At 46.3% G+C, this 20,022-nt stretch overlaps 2 protein-coding genes across 3 annotated transcripts in view; one reads left to right on the top strand and one right to left on the bottom strand.

Moving 5' to 3' along the window:
* The window catches only part of Reep3 (receptor accessory protein 3), a 79,720-nt gene extending 67,532 nt beyond the window's left edge, over window positions 1-12,188 (bottom strand). Inside the window, exon 1 of the mRNA XM_028877216.2 lies at window positions 11,992-12,188. Coding sequence (XP_028733049.1) covers window positions 11,992-12,023 — 32 coding nt within the window. The 5' untranslated portion in view covers window positions 12,024-12,188. The remainder of the gene's footprint in view (window positions 1-11,991) is intronic.
* The window catches only part of Jmjd1c (jumonji domain containing 1C), a 188,781-nt gene continuing 180,493 nt past the window's right edge, over window positions 11,735-20,022 (top strand). Inside the window, exon 1 of one of the 2 annotated variants that reach the window (XM_028877212.2) lies at window positions 11,735-11,913. The gene's annotated coding sequence lies outside the window, so the exon portion shown is untranslated. Of the gene's footprint in view, window positions 11,914-12,286; window positions 12,347-20,022 lie in introns of those variants that run through there. The other variant, XM_028877214.2, reaches the window with a different exon arrangement.

The raw sequence follows: 20,022 nt of genomic DNA, 5'->3' as shown, positions 1-20,022 counted from the left end.
GGGGGACGGGGAACCAGGTGGGGTGGGAATGGAGGTCCGGGTGGGGTGGAGGTGGGGGTGTAGAGGTGACTTTTAAAATTCCAACCCACCATCCTCAAATTACGTATCTTTACAGACAGAGCTGCAAATCTACAAGCTGATGTCTCATATCCGGTTCTGGATGCTCCGAGGCTGTGTGTGTGTGTGTGTGTGTGTGTGTGTGTGTGTGTGTGTGTGTGTGTGTGTCATTTACTGACCACGTGAACACAGCACGGGGAATGAACAGGAGCAAGGGACCAGGTTGACAAGCCAAAAAAAACAAAAAACAAAACAAAAAAAAACCCTGGCCACCAGAGAGTGACAGATGCCTTAGCCAGATCGCCCCTACAGCAACCGTGAGCCCCCGGGGAAACACACACCTCTTCATGTTCTCCTTCTTTCAGATAAAGAGAGCTCAGGGTGGTGAAGAAATACCTAACTCAACGCCAGGCTTCCCGTTAGTACCAGATGCCTTCTGCCACCGACAGTTCCAGAACCCACCGCTAATTCTTCCCCTTTGAATCCTGTGGAATTGCTCTAAAACACATATGCTAAGTGGACCCCGCCCCCCCCAGTTCCTCCTTCCCTCTCCTCTCTGTCTCTCTCTCTGCCTGCAGAGATGGGGACTGAACCCAGGACTTCATGCATGCAAGGTGAGAACTCTAACACGGAGCCACATCTTCAACTCAAATTACTTTTCTGGAAGCACTGGGTAGTCTCAAGCAATGTAAGATTTTTGACTAGTCAGCCCATCAAAACAGACCAGCAATAGCATTAAAACACAAAACACAGCCACTGAGTGTAGACTTTAGTCTACATTTCATTATCCATATTACCTCCCAGGGTTGGCCACATTAATTCACACACTTTTAAGTGCTGAGCTACTTTTTATAGTATATGCTACATGTCAAAGTGTAGACAGGAGAGTAACTCCTGGGGCTGGAGAAATGGTATGGGTGGGTAAAGCATTTGCATGCACGGGTGAGGACTTGAGTTTGGATCCCATGCCTGTAATCCCAACACACCTACAGTGAGATGGGAGGCAGATACTGAAGCCCCAAAAGTCCAAAGATCTGCTAGGCTGGTATACCCAGAGACAAACAAGAGACCCTGTCTCAAACAAGGTGGGAGGCAAGGCCTGAAATCCATGGGATGCCCTCTACCCTCTACACCAACGCTGGGACACACCCATGTCTCCTCAAAATTTAAAAAAAGGTAAAAAGTATCCAACTCTCATCTGACAATCAGTGGAAATAAAAAAAAGAGAGCATTTAACTAGCCAGCTATGCATCTGCTTCTAGAGCCTCAAAAACCCTCTGGGTAAACATGAAGTTGGCCATTCTTCACTGGACTTAGACCAGCTTTGAGAAAAAGGACAAGAGACAGCCTGCTCGGCAGTTTCTCAAAGGTTCTGGCCTTCTGTTCCAAGCCTCGAGATGACAGGTGCGGCTCCTTCCCTGCCTCCATCTGTGGCCTGGCGGAGCACTAGAACCGGCCCCTCACACCAGCGAGAACATATGGGCCGGGACAGGAGCAGCAGCCTCTCCTTCCCATGGTATCTGCTCCCTGCCTGCCTCAGCTTGTCCCTTTAGTTCTTGCAGGTAGCTCCCAACTCACTCCAAGTGTGAAACATGTTTCCAGCGTGACGGCTGATACAAAGGAAAGAGTATATGACCCCCATCTCTATGTTCTATAGCATGATAAAGTGAATTCCATGAATCTGGCAGACTTAGGAGCAGGATGCCATAATACCAACCTCTAGATCCCTTGCTGTTTTCACAGCTAACCCTTATCCTAAAGTTTGTGCCCAATATTCGCTTTTCTGAGGGGGGAAAAAAGACGGCACACACATGCAATTTGACTATCATAGTCTTGCCTATGTGGAGACATTTAAGGAAGGTGTCACGCAATTCATACTCATACCCTTGCTTCAAACACAATACTGTAATTCTCTGAATACCCTCCCTCAGCAATGCTCACTACATTCAGCTTTCAAGTCAGTACAACACTCCATTATGTACAGACGCATACCAGCATTTACTCATTCTTCCCGCCTGTGGAAAATGGTGTCTTCGGTGAATTTTTGCTGTACAGACATTCCCATAAGCACCCCTGCGTGCGCATTTAATTTCTTTCAGGATATGGAACTAGCTATGGGGTTGCTGGGTTCCAGGGTATGTGAGTGATCAATACTGTCGGTCAGGGCCAAAATCTTTTAAATCCTCTAGTCCTAGCCATCTTCCGCTCCTACTGGCATTCTAAGGAAGACGTGGCTGCTCCATGCGTCCTTGCCAACACTTGGTATTTGCAGAGTTCTTAAGTTCTGCCATCTAGTAGGTGTTAAACAGAATTTTCAATATGGTCTCCACTTACATTGCCCTGAAAAACGAATGAGCCGATCCTTTGTACATCTGTCTGCGCTGGTTTCCTCTGTGAGATGTCACTCATTTGTCTACTATTCTCTTAGACTTAAAACCATGATTCACTCTAGTGCCAGCTTTTCCAATATGACTTCCTTCCCTACCCTAAGTTAGATAGGAATCGAGAAATCTATATTCCCAGTTATTTATTTATTTATTTTTTAAAGTGTACATACTTAAAAGGCTGCTTAAATGGTTGGATATTTTTCTACAGAGATTGGCAGAGATGAAAATTATTGTCAGGAATGGTGAATGTATGTAAACTTATTTATTTATTTATGGAGACCAGGTCTCATGTAGTCCAGGACTTTTTTTTTTTTTTTTGGAGAGAAAACTAAAGCCACCATAACAACATCTGTTACATTCTATATACCTCCATTTTCCCGGCTGATCTTGCTTTAATTTGAGACTGGGTATTGCTATATTGTCCTTCCATTCCTTGGCTCACAGGATCCTCTTGTCAGCTTCTCAAGAAGCTTGGATTGGCAAGCATGTACCACTCTGGCTGGCTGACTTTTCCCTTCCTTTCTTACGGCGTACTAATCTTTCCTGTATGGTTCCGGTGTGTGGCCTGCCAGACAAGCACCCCCCTGACTCCAACGTCTGTCTCTGTCCCATTAGAGTGCCACGCATGCCTAGAACAGCTTCTGTATTCTTTTCTGAGTTCCATTAAGTCTAATGCCAGTCACTGTAAGAATGCCAGGGTGAATCTGCCTTTTCTTCAGTGGCCTTACTGATTCCTGGGCTACTCTGAAAAAACTCTACCAGGTTTTGTTACCATTTGGGTCATGAATGTTTCCTGAAGGCTTAGTCCCCTGTCTGTAGTGCTGTGGGTGTGAACCTTTGGGCCTTTCCAAGGACAAGAGCCAGTTTACTTACTTTATAGTTTTGATGAAAGCATCTTCCAACTTTTGGAAGCCCTGAAGCTTGGGAAAGTTTGGCCAGGTGTGATGGTGCACACAGCAGGAGGAAGGCAGAGGAAGGCCCCGTGAGTTCAAGGCCAACCTGGGTCTACGCAGCAAGTTCTAGGACAGCCGGGCTACACAGAGAGACCTCATTCAGCCCCACTCCCCAAAAAAGAGTGGTAAAGTTTGAAGATGAAAAGTGTCCTATTATCAGTGTGTTTCCAATAAGATGACATTTTTAATGTCAACAATGATATTCTTATGATACAGATTAATATATCCATTTAAATATTTCTGTAGTTAAATATATATATTTATACACATACATATCTTTCCCCCAAGCAATTTACCTATGATTCTCCAGAGAAAGCACACAAACAGCAGAGTCAAGATCTTCACTAGGGTTCTACATTACCTTCCGGTCTCAGTGGAGACCACACACTTCTTTCACAAGGCTGGCAGCTAATGGTGAACAATTTTAGAGGTTATAAAATTGTCCTTTACGGGCTGTCAAGTTGGTTCAGCGGGTACAGCGCTCCCTGTGCAAGCAAGCCTAATGACCTGAGTTTGATCCCTGGTACCCACATAAAAAGCTGGCCATGTCACGCTGGTTCACAGCCAGCTCTGACTCCTCCAGTTCCAGGGCATCCGATGTCCTCTCTGGGCCTCTGTGGGCACTAGGCACATGGTAAACAGAGATACATGCAGGCAAGACACCCAAGCACATGAGAGAGAGAGAAGGGGGGGGGGGGGAGGAAGCGTCTGAAATTCTAGCCCTCTGACAGGGAGCTGTGGGGTGGAAACAGAAGTGCCCGGAAGCTCTTGGACCAGCTAGCCTAGAGCACACAGTGCAGAGCAGCGACAGTGGAGACCCTGTGTCAACAAGGAGAAAGGTGAGAACACATAAGTTTGTCCTTCTGAGCTTCCTTACATCCACTGTCAGCTCTAGCTCTGTGATTTCACAGTACAAAATTCGCACCCCTCCCCCCACAGACTAAACTCCTACTGAGACAGCTATTTCGTTAATTTCCCCTTTAATCCAGTTCTTGTGCCTCTGTCAGAGACCAAAGCCCTGCTTTAGAAGGTGACCTTATTCGGAGACAGGGTCTCTACGGGCATCATCAAGTTAAAGGGGAGTATGAGCGGGCTACGATCCAAGGTGAATTTGGACCAGCACCCCACCAGACATCTGTGTGAGGATGAAGAGATCAGAAGGCGGCACCGGAGACGGTTAGCAGACCACCAGAAGGCAGAGGCTCCACCCGGAGTCCTCGTCAGCCCTCAGGAACCGACCTGTTGTCACCCCGTCGTCGCAGACTTCTGAAGTGACCCAGTTTGTGGTGCTCTGCTGTATCAGGGCCAGCAAGCTATACACTTCCCAGAACTGTGACATGATAAAAGGTTAATGAAGCTGTCGGCGGCAGGATGACTGATTTCGCTTATGTGTGCAAATAATTATTTCCTAAGACTGGCACACCGTTACCTGAAAAGATCAGCACATTCTGTATGAGGATATCCGAACACTTCCTGAAATTACTTTCTGAATTACTGGTCAGTACAAACCCATGTCTAGATTCTTCCTATGGCTTTCACTTTTTATTTCCTTGCTAGCTCTGGTTTAGCCATGCAGACACTGGCAACATGATGGTAACCTTCACCTTCATATTTCTGTGTGTGTGTGTTTTTTGGACATGGTTTCTCTGTGTAGCCCTGGCTGTTCTGGACCTAGTTCTGTAGACCAGGCTGGCCTCGAACTGATCCACCTGCCTCTGCCTCCCAAGTGCAGGGATTAAAGGTGTGTGCTAGCAATGCCTGGCTTAATATTTCTAATCCATGTAAGTTTGAATGAGAAATGCCCCCTTAGGCGCAAATGCTTGAACATTTGATACCAAGTAGGTGGAACTGTTTGGGAAGGACTAGGGGGCAATGCCTTGTTGGAGGAGGTTGTGTCTTGGGTGTCTCACAAGTGTACTGTCATCCACAGTGCATCCTGCTTCCTCCTTAAGGTTAGAGATATGAGCTCTCAGCTACCACGGACTCTAACCCTCCAGAACCATAAATCCAATTCAGTGTTCCCCTTTATCAATTGCTTGGTCATGGTGTCTTAGCACAGCAATAGAAAAGAAGCTAACATATAATCTCAGTATCTTTTCACCTGAGAAGACCCAGATCCGGAGCCTGGGCCAGTTAGGCAACCCTCGCCTGCCTCCAGTTGTGGAGGCTCACAACTGTAATCCCGGTGCTCAGGAGGCTGAGGATGAGAAGGTCCTGAGTTCAAGGCCAGACTGAATTACAGAGGAAGAACTTGTCTTAACAAACAAAAACAAACAACACACCCTCTAAAGCCAAGCAACATACAAACCCCAAAGAAGAAAGCTATCTCTGAGCTGCCCTCCCAGTCTTATATATGAGAACTCCACAGCTCTGCTGTGTCCCTCAGAAACTCAGAAGATACGGAGTGATACCCAGAATATTGTAATGTGAGAATTTTTGAAGAATTCAGTAGTTTTATTACTCTCGAAAAAGTCTCTAAATGACTGCAACAGAAGTGACTATTGAAATAGCATAAAGAAAGAAGGACAAGACAGCTTGGTTAGCAATCGTGTTTTCCACAAAGTGCTCAGAGGAAAGCGCTATCCTGGTGAATTTCCCAACATCACTATAGGAATCCCAGTGTCTCCCATAAGGACACACAGAACAGCAAACAGGAAACAACCCAGCCAGTTTCGAATGGATGTGCCAGGCAGGTGACTATATTTTCTAGAGTCAATAGGACTTTCTGTAAGAGGAAAAAGTTCTATTTTGGCACTGCCCAATAAGGTGGCCACTGAGTACTTAAAATGTGGCTATCAAGACCAAGGAGCCGAATTTTGGAATTTATTTCATTAATTCACAATTAAATAGCCACACGTGACTGTACTGGCCTTCACAGCTCCCAGGTTCTTTCCCTCCCATAGTTTCCCTTGCCCTTTCACCTAGTCTGGAGGCTCTCAGGCAGAGGCAATTCTGCACATGAGGTGGCACACACGGGGCACTATCTAGAGATGTTTGGGCTCGTAGAACTAGGGAAGTGGGGGTATGATGACTCCTGAGGCCAGGTGTTCTGCTAAATACCCCATAATGCACAGCACCGTCATAATAAGGAAGCATTTAATCCAAAACCTCAATAGTATTGAGGGTAAGAAAAACCCAGCATAAGGGCAGGAGGGGTGGCTCAGCCCCTAGGGGACCTTGCTGCTCTTGCACGGGACTCAGGCTGGGTTTCTAGCACCCACATGGCAGCTCACAACTAACTGCCTAACTCCTGTTCCAGGGGATCCAACAACTTCTTCTGGCCTCTGAGGGCGTCAGGTATTCACACATTACACAAACATACATGTAGGCACTCACACATACATATACACTAAAATAAAACTTAAGAAAACTTAGCACACTAAAAGGAACTTTTAAACTTTGAGCTGGGTGTGGTAGGTAGCTCATGCCTGTGATCTCAGCACTTGGCAGGTTGAGGCAGGAGGACTGCTGTGAGTGTGAGGCCAGCTTGGGGTACATAGTAAGAGCTTGTCTCCAAAGCTTTGACAATCATTGTGAATGGCTATGTAGTACAGTGACACTTGGTGGTCTGCTTCTTAGTTAACTTGATCCCTAACCAACTGTGCCACCCCAAATACTACATTTTCCTTGTCCACGGGACGTGAGTGACCATGCCATCTTCCTTGACTTTCAGTCACAGTGGTCTTTGCAAATATAACAGCATGAGTGGTAAATATATTTTACTAATTCTAAAAAAGGAGGCAAAAACCTTTTTTTGTTTGTACACAGTTTTTAGGTGTACGACTTTGTCTCCAAAGATATGTCCATTAAATAAATATAAATAAAGATGACCAATAATGCTAGTTAGCTTTAACCATCAACTTGGCCCAACCTAAAATCACTTGGGAAGAGTCTTAATGAGGCATGATCTACATCAGGTTGGCCTTGGACATGCCTATGGGGGGAAACAGTCATAATTGTTAATTGATGTAGGAAGACCCTGTCCACCGTGGGTGGCACCATTCCCTAGGTCCTGAGCTGTATAAGAGGAGAAAGCTAGAGGAAAAGAAGTGAGGACCAACCCCCACCCCCAGCTGTGGATAGGATGCTTTAAGTTCCCGCCTTCATGTCCCTGCAAGAATGGACTGGCAGCTGGAACTGTGAGTCAAAGTACAACTCTTCCTCCCCTAAGTTGCTTTTTGTCGGGGATATTTGTCACAGCAGCAGAAATGAAACTAGAACAAAGAGTTAAAGGAGGAAGAGGGGAGTTTTATGACTGCTGCCAGATGATGTGGTCATGGTAAAACAAAAAACAAAAATGCCTTGCTCATGGAAGAAGGGAACAGAGAGCTCTCCACAATTCAATTCTGTATGAGAAAAGAGTATCAAAATTCTGGATTTATATAAAGAAATCACAAAGTAAAAAAAAAAAATCAAATCGTTTAAGAGCTGGGGGGCTGTAGTTCAGTGTTAGCACGTTTGACTAGTGTGCACCAGGTCCTAGGTTTGATCCACGGTACTGCTCAAATAAGCGAGAACAACTAAAAAACAAACGGGGAATATTCTTAGAGGGCGGGGAGACGGCTCAGGGGGTAACGAGTCTGCTCTGTGAGCATGAGGATCTCCAGCACCCATGGAAACATCTGGGCACGGCAGAGGCACCCCTGGCTCTAGTGCTTGGGCGCAGAGACAGGAGGATGGATCTCAGAGGTCTGCCAACCAGCCAGGCTAGCCAGCTGGTGAGCTCCAGGCTCAGAGAGAATCTCCCTGTCTCAAATAATAAAGGGGACAGCAACAGAGGAAAACACCTGCCGTTAACCTCTGGCTCCACATACTTACAGTCCTGCCCACACAACACAGGTGCACATGTATATATCCACCGCACACACATACACCACACTAAAACTATGACCTATGTTACTAAAAATCACATCTGAAAGAGAAGTAAAATTGGATTAAAACATATTTCGATCCAGTATGAAACAGTTCGAGTTTCCCCATCCAGTAAGGAGCTTAGGGAAGACAAAGAATCCCCTAGAGGCAAGTGATCAGACATGCAGGTTGTTTGCATAGTAAGAATTAATAAGTAAATAATTAGGAAACAAAACACCAGTATAAGTACGCCAGGCTGCATCTTTTTTTCTTCTTCTTATTTTTTACTGTATTGTTTTTTTGAGACAGGGGTTCTCTGTGTAGTCCTGGCTGTCCTGGAACTCACAGAGATCCACCTGTCTCTGCCTCCCGAGTGCTGGGATTAAAGGCCTGCGCCACCATAGCCCAGGCTTTGCACAAAAAGACATTAATAATTTTTTTTGGAAAAGAATTCGCCATTTTGGACCAATGATAATGAAAACCATAAAAGTCTGATTCAGATGTACTTGTCATGTATTTATCTTAAGGAAATCCTCAAGATGTTATAAGAAGGATGCTCATTGCAGAACTGTATCTGCATTATAGCATCCCCTATAAAGTGTTATAGTATAAAACTTTTTTATGTATAACTTTGTTATCTAAACACAGGCTCAGAGGGGAAAAATTAAACATAAAGTAGTCTAAAATTCCCTATGTAGGTATTTGGGGGGGGATGTGCTTCCTTGTTTTGAAGTCAATTAGATAGAAAGAGAGAAAGAGAGGGAGGGAGGGAGGAAGGAAGCAGTTGAGCATACTTATATTGGTGTTTTATTTCCTAATTATTTACTGGCACTTACAGAAAGATTACTACCCATCACATGTTGCATATGGGCATTATATATACGAATGCACCTTATCTCACGGGGTGAGTCACTGTCTGTAAGTGAGAGAGCTAATATTTAATTTTAGATAAGTTAGTCTGAGTTTTGATTTTGTGTACAGTGCTATAGAACATAAACTGAGAGAAGCTGGGGAAGGGGGGTTATTTCCCTCAGTTTGTGAGTCATGCTTTCAGAACGTGAGGTATGGGCAGTGTATAGGAATTTAGCATTACGTGGTATGCTCATATTACCATTCCTTAAGAATTGCTAACCTGGGGAGCTGGCTCAGTGATTAAGGGGTTCTTATGTTTCCTGTAGAGGAGGATCCAGGTTTGGTTTCAGCACCCACATGGAAGAGATATAACACTGTATTCTGACCTCCTAGGGACCCAGCAGAAACATGGTACACATACATACACCCACATACACATAAATACTGCTAATTTGTTGTTCTTGTGACATTTAAGTAAGTTGACTTACTTACGATAATCATTTTGAGATGAGGATGCTCTACTTGCTGCCAAGCCTAGGTCCCTAGTCCAATCCCTGGGACTCACATGGTAGAAGCAAGGAACTGATTCTTGCAGGTTGTCCTTGACACATATCCCCAAGAACACCCCAAAACAAATAAATAAATCTTTTGTCCTTAAGTGGCGCCATGAGAGGCTCACGCTGAGAAACCCGTCAGGTCTTGTTTAGGACCAGCTGGCTGTTTCAGTTGGCTAGGAAGGATGTACATACACGAATTCTAAATAAATAATAGTAAACAAATAAATTCATGGTTTGGAACATGTGCCTAGGTCTGTGTGGGTATTAGGACTGCTCCCATGTGTAAAGATAAACTCAAGAGCAGAGGGAAGGGCACAGACGATGCGGGCTTCCCCCGTGCTGGGTCTAAAGCTCAGGAAATACATTTCTTCACTCCCGACGAACGCACCTTTTAATAACCTTTCTGTTCCTCACCCCCATTTTCCCGCTTCCCCTTCACCCCAGACCTTAAATTCCAGCGGCTGCAATGCAAGGTGTGCATCCGTTCTTCAGTAAGGGACCCTCCTCTGTGGCTTCTACTCACGGAGTCTCTGAGATTACCAACTCTTCAGACAATGGTGGTGCCTTCTCTCTCCCTGTTCCCTGGGTAAATCTACCTGGGCTCTGGTTTCCAGCACGCCACCTACCAGAGATCTTTTCCCTGCTTCCTCTTTGGCTGTCTAGATTGGGCTTGTTCTTCAAGGCCTTATCTTGCCTTCTTTGATGGCTTCTCCAACCACATATAATCTCTTCCTTGTCTAACACCGGGTATTACACTGGGCATAACTCTCCTACGACTTGACATTGTGACCTGTCCAGTAGATATCTGTGAATGTGAAATGTCTGTTCCATGAAGATCTCCCACGTGGTACCGACCTTTGTGTTGGAGGCAGCACTAGGGACATATTCCTCTTCCATAATAAAAAAAAAAAAAAAAATCTTTGGGCAATGCAAACTCACCCAAACTGTTCCATCATTTCCCATTAGTGCAAATGGGAGAAGAGCTCAAACAACATGTACAGCTTTTTAATGGGGGGGCATTTAAGGCAAAACAGCTGAGGGGCTTTTGGTAGTCTTGTCTAGTCAACTATACTTCCTTAGCAAAAAGTATGCCTGGATTATGTGGAAACCCAAAGATTCTCCTGGAAAAGGCTAAAAAAAACAACTGGAAGACATCCATGGTGTAACTATTTATTTTGGGGTTTTAGATGAACACAATAAGTTCGGAGACTTCAAAGCTTGAGGCATTTTATAAAATGACAAATTTTGAATGCATTGCAAATTAGGTTACCTAGTTCACTTCCAAATGAAATAAAACCAAATTAGAAAATTTAGCTCCTTCGCAGTTTAAAAAAAAAAAAAACCTAAGTAATGTTATTTTCTCCCTTCAAATTATAAGCTAATCAGCGAGGCCTGTTACCTCGTATAAACATTTCATTAAGGTACTCAGATGACATTACTCCTACATGAATAATGAATCCTCGTCCCCAGGCTCAACCTAAATGACTGAAGTTTATTCGGTGACTTTCTTTTAGTGTGGTCAGGGCTAAGGTGGAAGACCGGTTTAACGTGTATTCCAATACCTCTGCGGATTAAACACAACTCAGCTCCCCTCCATCCCCCTTTCCAACCCGCAGCTCCGGCTGGTATCACAATAAAGTGAAAAGATGATGTGAACAAAGGCGACAGGCACCTGCGCCTTCTCCATCGCAAATATTTCCTCCCAAACAGGGCCGGAGTCAGGGTATGGCCGACCTTTCAAGGCCAGGCTCCTTCCTGGGTTAGCTGTCTACCACGGGCCCTCTGAGCAGGGCTCCGGACTCAGGGAGCTACCACCGATCTCTCCACCTACTACACGTGACCGCGGGGCGCACAGCCGCCGGGGGGGACAGACACCGCAACGCGGTAGACCTGGTGACAAAGGCTCGGGCGCATCCGGAGCCCCGCCGGCCTCCCGCGCTCAGCGTCGGCGGAGCCTGCGCAGGGCGGTGCCGCGCAGCGCGGACCACGGGAGCGGGAGCCGCAGCCGGGAGCGCGCCGCGGAGCCGAGCAGAGCCCGCCGCGCGCACCGCCGGGCAGCGGAGGAGCCGCGAAGCCGCCGAGGAGGGAGCCGAGCGGCGCTCGCCGCGCAGCCGAGGAGCCGAGGAGCGGAGAAGCCGAGCAGAGCGCCCGCCGCGCGCCGGGGAGCCGCTCCACGGAGCAGAGCCCGTCGGCCGCCCGCGCCCTGCTCCCAACCCAGCGCCGCCGCCCCGGAGCCCCGCAGCGACTCGGACACGGGTGAGCAGGCCGCGCGGCCCCTTCGTGCTCGGCCCCGCCACCGGGCCCCGAGCGCCTTCCCCCCTCCCGGTCACTTACACCACGGCTCGGGAGATCATCCAGGACACCATCTTTCCGGCCGCTGGGCCGCTGACCGCAGGCCGCGCGCTCCCCCAGCTCGCGCTCCCCGGGGCCGCGCTGGCGCCCTCGGGAGCCGGCCCGGTGTGTCTGTGTGTGTATGTGTGTGTGTGTGTGTGCGCGTGTGCGCGCGGCGCCCGGAGCCGCCCGGCGCCCGGTCCCCCGCCCGCCCCCGCCCGCGGCCCGCGGCCCCGCCGGCCCCGCCCCTGCGCTCCGCTGATAGGCGGCGGCTCCGGGACCCCGACGGGCGCTGCGCTCCACCGACCTGCGCGGCTAGCTCGCTTCCCTGCGTCGGGGGACGCCGGTCGGCCGAGCGGTGAGAACGCGTGGGAGCGGAGGCCGGGCGCGGGGGAACCGGGGTGGGGAAGTGCCTGGCTTAGGTGCGGCTCCGGGGCTCACGGAAGCCCGGCAGCTAGGGCCTAGCCTAGCTCGCCCAGGCCGGGGTTGGTACCGCGAGGCTCGTTGGTGCAATGCGGGGGCCAAGGGAGAGCGTTTGGGGTCATGTTTGGAGTGATGGGCATGCGGTGATGGCCAGGCCGCGCTGGGGCCCCTGGGGCACCTTTTCCGTCGGCACCAGCGGGCTCCGGTATTGCCTGCCACATAGCCCGAGTAAAACGTGGCCCCAGGATTTCCGACCCGTGGTGCTGTTTACAAGTGTCCTCATTTTTTTTTTTTTCTTTCCGGGGTGTGTGTGTGTGTGTGTTTTTTTTGGGGGGGAGGGGTAGGTTACTGTTTACACGGTCTGAAATTTTAAACTCCTGAGTTGTGGGTGACGAGTACCACCAGACTGAGAAAATAACCTTTAAGTTACCGTAGTAGGTGTTTTTCTCTCAGTCCCCCGGTTGAGGCGGTAGTAAAAGTTCTAAGCTGGGAAGTCTGTAATGTGGGCTTGGTGCCTTTAATTAAAGCACTAGAAAATATGATGGCTCATTTTGTGACATACTGTAATTTAATCTTTTTGTTCCCCGGTTTCCCCATAATAAAAAAGAGGCTAATAATACTCTAGCTTACCTCCTGCTTTTCAAGGGTGATGTAAGGTATTGCTAATTAATGTGTTTAGGAAGGGCTCGGATTTGCCTGGAATGGTATCAGGGGACAGGGATAGGTTATCCTGAGTTCCTTTTAGTTCATGAGGCCTATAAATTAAGAAGAATTTTGGTTATTAAAGAAAGGAGCAGGCGAGGCATGGTGGTGAAGGCCTGTTGTGATCCCAGCACCCTGGAGCCCGAGGCCTGCCGGATTCCATCCCCAGAACCAGGAAGAAAAGAACTCAGGCTGCTCTCTGCTCTTGGGCTCTTTTTGCTTGTTTACATTAAGACTTTGTTTGTGGTTTTATTTCAGGGGCTGCAATGATAATTTGTGTTTGTTCTGAATTATTTAGTTTGGCCGTTATTCAGCGTTATCGGGGATTCGTGCTTGCCATCTAAGCCCAGGTTTTCTGGCACACTCAGTGTCCTTCATACCCTTCCATGGGCAAGGTCCTGTAATGTCTTTACACCCTTTCTCCCTGACCCTTACTTTATCTGCCTTTCCCTGCCTCTCTTCTCTGAACCAAGCTGTGTTTTTGTGCCTTTGATTTTTTTTTTTTTATCTTGAATACTTTATTCCCCTATTCTTTACCTTTCTGACCTTGATTTTCCTGACAATTATCTGCATTTTCCCCCCCTTGGGCCCTTGTAACTTATCCCTTAAATTTTGGACTTCTTTCACTCTTATTTAGTTTCTTCTGCTTTTTCTGCACTGATGCTTTTTGTTATTGTTTGCAGGACATAGCCCCCCTGTTCCTATTTCAAAAAGCCACGGGTTGTAAACCACCCACCCTGTGCTGCTACAGTGTTGTTGAGTCATCCTGACACTCCAGACAGCCCTGGAGTGTTGATTCTCTTTGATACCATGGAAACAGAGGTTTAGAGAACTTAACTCATTAGCCAGTGATCACATAGTTCATAGGTAATAGAGCTGAACTCCAATACTGTGATTCATACCTAAATGGGGGGGAGGGGAAGCTGGTTGGTTCAGGGAGTTTGCTCTCTAGGGGGAAATTAGCAAGCTCCCCCCCCCCCTTAGTGGTTTGTAATTGGGATTAACCACTAACATGTGGTGGATGGGGGCTGGGATGCTATACTTTTTGCTATGTGCGGGACTCAGTGAACAAAGAATGTTCCTATGTCCTTCATAGGAATATCATGCTTGACATTCCTGTAACATTTGTAATTATCTGAGCCTGAAATTTTCACTCTATAGTCATAGTTTTAACCAAGACTGGATTTTCTTGTATCTGTTTCTCTACATTCCTGTTGTATAAATTAAAGGAAGGTTTGTTCTGTTCACAACTTGATTAGAAGTTGTTTATGGTTTTGGAACATTGCATCATAAGCAGGTTTGCAATGCAGTCATGTCTAGTTGCTAATTATTTTGCCCCAGCCTTCATATGTTGACATGCTTTTTTATAACTTATTTTCATTTCCCCTTTCCGTTTATTATTTTATTTAGGATAGATGGATTTGTTTGAAATTGTCTGTAGGAAGATTATTCATTGCATTTCAGAGTGGTACAGTAGAAATTGGAAAGTGTTTTACAGAAGGGCTACATAGAATCTGATATGGTTGAGAACTATTGACCTAAATAAGAGTCAGTCTGTCTAAGGAGGAGCCTCTTGTGGAAAGTGCTAGGCTTTTAGAGGTGGCTGTTTCTCTTATTGAACCTCAGATACTTAAAATCTGCTAATAGATGGCCGTTAGATACATGCCTCACTGTGTAAGATGAGGCTTTGGTACTATGTGAGAAAAGCGAATACACAGCCCAGCTGTGTGTGTGTGTGTGTGTGTGTGTGTGTGTGTGTGTGTGTGTGTGTGTGTGGTGTGTGCATGCACCCCTGCTTGCAGGGTATCAGGCATCTTTTGTTCTTTGTCTTATCCTTTGAGACAGGGTCATTCTGAACTTGGAGAGTTTATGTTTTCAGTCAACAGACCCCACTGATCCTCCAGTCTTTGCCCCTGACCACACGGGGGTTATGAAAGAATGTAGGTAACCAAGCCTGCCTTATGGGCTGGAGGGCAGCCGTGGGGGGTAGGGTGGGGTGCTGGGATTGGAAGTATGGTCTTCCTGAAGGCTGAGGATCAAGCAGTGTTAACCACTTAGCTGTCTCTCTAGCTCTGAGCGGCCTTTATGATGTGGTCTTGCTTGGCATGCTTGCCATCATTCCACAGAGAAGGTAGGAAAAAAAAATTGAAAGCCGTTGTTTTGTTTTCGTACATTTCATCACCGTTTGTGTGTTGTGGGTGAAGCGCTTCCTTCCTTGTGTTCTGCAAGGACACTTTCCTTCCATGGATATTGAGTTCAGTTTTGATGGGAGGCCGTGTATGTAGGACAGAGGACATTTTCTCAAGAGACCTGTTTCCTTTTACTAGTAATGAGGTGCACGGTGAGTCACAGAGTGCTTTATTTTGAATGAATATGTTAATGATGGTGATCAAACGTAAAGACTCCTTTAAAAGGCTCGCTTTCACTGCCAACATCTTCACTTAGTGGTCCTAGGAGAGAGTTGAATGTACACTTTTGCATGTTATTAGCAAATCAACAGAGTAGGGAAGTACCTCAGGCAGAGAGATCCCAGTGTATAGAGCAGAATTACAAGGTACAGAGATAGTATCTACTCATGTAATTATTAATGAATATGCTAATGAGACTGAATACTAGGTCACCTTCCCATTTCTAATAGGAGAGTGTTTTTGAATAATTGAAAATACTTTCATTTGCAAAGAGTCTCAAATTACCGAATTACCTTAATAGTAACTTAGAGAACAGTAATAGGGTGATGGACTTGGAGAAAGAAACTTGGTCTTGTTCTATGTGCTGCAGATGAACACTGCCTGCCACTTTCTTGGCCAGTCTCCTTTGGGTGTTCTGGTTGCAGCAGACTCTGTAGAGTTTGGCATCCTGCATGGAAATTGAGTCATAAGGGGGTGGTGCTGAGAGTGGGTAGGATCTCATTAGAATAGACACATTAGATTTGGAGTTCAGTCGTCAGTACAGGTATCGATAAAGAGGTGCTCACCAGCTCACAATGGGGAAAGCAAAATAAAGTGTCTTGGATGGCTAGCTCTCGGAAGCCCCGCCGAGAGCTGGCCTTGTTTCAAGTCTTCACATATAGCCTCACCTGAAACCTGGATTAAGACCAAAGAGCTTTCTACCTCTTCCTGGTTAAACACACACACACACACACACACACACACACACACACACACACACACACTCACTACTATGTTAAGTGGCAGAGACACATATGTGAGGCACTTTCAGCATTCATTAAAAACACAGTAGATTGATTGAATCCTAGTTCCTTATTTTAAAATAGAGCTTTGTGATTTCAGATAACCATGGGGTTTGCAATCTAATTTTCAGAAAGCTCAAATACTTGGTAATTCCATTCCATGGCTGTTTAGTGTTCAAACAGAAAATTTGAAAGTTTTTATTTATATTCTTGTGTTGTAATTTGAAACATACCAAGTGATACTGAAAAACGAAATGTGGAAAATCTAGTCCTTTCGTTCCACTGTCTCAGTCATCATCCAGTTCCCTTCAGAAACTCTAATTTTTATGTAAGTTCTACCAAATACTCAAGGAACAAATTAAGTGCCATCTCTTTCAGAAGATACAGAGAGGCTTTTGTTAGGTCTGTCCTTAAGAAAGCCAGCAAAACAAAACTGATGTCTTAGGCTCCGAAATCCCCCACCCCCTTCTTGCTGGAGGACCATTCTTATGTATAAAGTGATTTAATGGACAGCTACCTGCCAGATAAACGTAAGGAAAACAAGAGACCACCATTTCATGAACTGAGATGCGAAAATCTTTAACAAGATACTAGCAAATAGAGCCCAATCATGTATGAAAAATTATACACCGTAAGGAAGTGGGCCATCCCAGGTGTGAAAGGCCTAGTTGTCCATAGAAAATCACTTAAAATAATTCTATCACATCAACAGGCTAGGAAGGAAAAGCAGTATGGTCATATCAATACACACAAGAAAAGCACTTGACAAGTCCAAGACCAATCAATTCATTGTGAAAAGTGTTCACCAAACAGGGATATAGAGGTTGGTTGGGGAAGGATGTCAACAAAACTGTAGATGATCACAGTTGATGGTGAAGACCTGAATGCTTTCTTGCTAGGGGCAGGAGCAAGATAGAGATGCCCCCATCAACACTGCTTTTCAGCAATGATTACAAAATAGGCCAGAGATCTTAAGAGACATCTTGCCTAGGAGGAAATACCTATGACCAATAAGTATGTAAAAGGGCCCAGCCGTCCGCTGTCTGTCACAGGTTGACCAGGATGCATTCCACACCTGTGAGGGTGACTCAGTCCAGAGCACTAGGACAGCAGTGCTGGTTGAGATGCGGTGCCCTGGGGAGGCAAGTGCAGTGATGTGCACACATGGCATGGCCGGATTGATGGACAGTTTCTCCCGCATCAGACCTGTTCAGCCCAGTGATCTCACACCCCCCAGTGCTGACTTCGGTCACAGGGAGACCTGCGCGTGTCTGTAGCAGCTTTACTGACATTGGTCACCGTGCACATGTGATCAAGAGGTCCTGTGGGGGGGGCGGTAGATAAATTCTAATAAATTTAGACCGCGCTGAAAGAAAGGAAGTAGTCAAGTCCAGGAAACCTCACCCCATATTCTTATGAAAGAAACACTTCCTGAAGCGTCTGTGTACTATGACTTCAAGCCCGTGACCCGAAAAGGCTCGAAGATGAGTGGTTCTTACAGTTGTGGGGTGGCGGAGGGCTGGACAGGCCGAGAGCAGATCTGTAAGACAGTAAAGCTTTCCTGTTCTTGTCCTGCAGTGGTTCATAGGTGTTACAATATATGTGTTAGAATCGGTAGGATGTGCAAGATTATTTGTAAGCTGTGGAGTTTGTCAGGAAAGCCGACGTCTGTGTGGGTCCGTTGATGGCACTGATGCACCACTGTCAGCCATATTAATGTTTCTTTTTATTCCTCCTCATTTTCCTTGCTGCCCTGGAGTTTCTCACAGGTCAGATTTCAAGCTTTCTTCCGAACTCCCAGCCTTCTTAAAAAAATAAAAAAAAAAGTTGCTTCTCATTCATGTTTCTCACTTTCCCCCTATATGGTGTTGGCCAAATTAGCATATCCTTGCTGAGAAGGCAAGTTGATTGGGCTGGTGAGATGACTCAGCAGGTAGAGATGCTTGCCCCCAGGACTGGCAACCTGAGTTTTGATCCCCAGGACACACATGGGAAGAGAGAACTGACTCCTCCAGGTGGTTCTCTGGTCCTCAGAAGCATGCTGCCGCGGCATGAACCTCTTCACGCAGTGTGGATGCCCCAGCAAATGATAGTGGTGAAAGACAGGAAGTTGAGTCAAGGCTGGAACACCAACTGCATGTGCTCACATTTTAATAAACCTCGTCAGCGCATACGACAGGATTTCTAATCTATCTTTTTTTTAAGGACAGGGTCTCGCGATGTATCATCTCTGGCTGGCCTAGAACTCACTATGTAGGCCTTTAACTCTGAGAGCTCTGCCTGCCTCTGTCTCCTGAGCGCTAGGATTAGAGACTGGACCATTGTGCCCTGCCCCAGTGTCTTGATTTTTAAGGAAACCAGATAAAAAAGTTTCTCAGACTCGGGCGGTGGTGGTGCACACCTTTAATCCCAACACTTAGGAGGCAGAGGCAGGCAGATCTCTGTGAGTTCGAAGCCAGCCTGGTCTACAGAGTGAGTTCCAGGAAAGATGCAAAGCTACACAGAGAAACCCTGTCTCGAAAAACCAAAAAAAAAGTTTCTTAGCTACCACTTTACCCACCAAATGACTGTATGCACGCACTGTTGCTCACAAGTTGTCTGTAGAAGATGAATTTAAATATCTCAGAGGACAGCTTGCCCACGTTTTTACGTTTCCCTGGACACCAGGCCTTTAATGGTGTGCATCCTCTTGAGATGTGATCCGGGCCTGTTGTTTCAGAGTGTGTATCTTGTAGCTCTTGCCCCTTGCTTTGCATTTTAAAAGCTGACTATACTTGTTGTATTTCAAACTGGCCTGTGAAAGGCTTCTGTTTAAATCACCAGTGATGCTGCCGGAACCCATTCTGTTCTTGCTCCAGGTCAACCATCTCAGAGTCTCCAGCTGGGGTTAGGAAACTTTTAAAGCCAGCTCATGATAATTAGAGTGTAATTAGTTCTATCAAAGGACCATCGAAGTTACTAGAGACTTTTAAGTTTGTGAACTTCTTTAAGAAGCTCTCAGTCTCACATAGCGGAGACCTTGAAAAGGTTAGGACGCTAGTCCCCTTGTTCCTTGACTCTGTTCTTCCTACCCTGAGGTTTGTATTCTCTGTCCCACTTTCCCATTCTGAGCCTCACTGGGGAGGACCTTGATCTTTTTCGCACCTTTCTAGCACTCTGCATGCCATCTTGTTTTCTTTACTTTATACTAGGCCTTTGAGACTTGTTTTTACTGACAAGCCTGGTTCCTTGATTTCCTCTGCTATGTAGTATTGCCAGTGTTTGAGTGTCTGTCAGTGTATTTTTGATCCCACTCATTAATGTTTTGGATGTTTGGAACATTTGTTTGCTTTTTTGTTTTGTTTTGCCTCAGCTACATATGTGAGTGTTTATGGTATGTGACCTGTATTGTACATGTTTAAAAACCTCTAGGGGGATAGTCTAGTAGTAGACTCCACACTGAGCATGTCTAAGACCCCCATCCTAACTCCCAGAACCCAAAACATAAAAGAATAAAAATAGACTGTCAATAGACACCTTGAATGGTTGCCATCTGGGATCCGCCAGCTGTCACTGTGACAAAGTACATGAAAAGTCACCCCGAAGGGAGGTTCCAAGGTCTCATCCGGGGTCACTTGGCTAGGTGTTTTTCTGTCCCTGCCTGAGGCAGAGCTTCATGGCTGGGCACGTGCTCCCTAGAGCTGTTCACTTCTCCACTTCTTGGGAGGAGGGGAAGAGGT

Source organism: Peromyscus leucopus, chromosome 16_21 (genome assembly GCF_004664715.2).
Source record: "Peromyscus leucopus breed LL Stock chromosome 16_21, UCI_PerLeu_2.1, whole genome shotgun sequence".
NCBI lineage: Eukaryota > Metazoa > Chordata > Mammalia > Rodentia > Cricetidae > Peromyscus > Peromyscus leucopus.
Note: the sequence above shows the minus strand (reverse complement) of the source record. Positions and strands in the feature narration are given on the sequence as shown.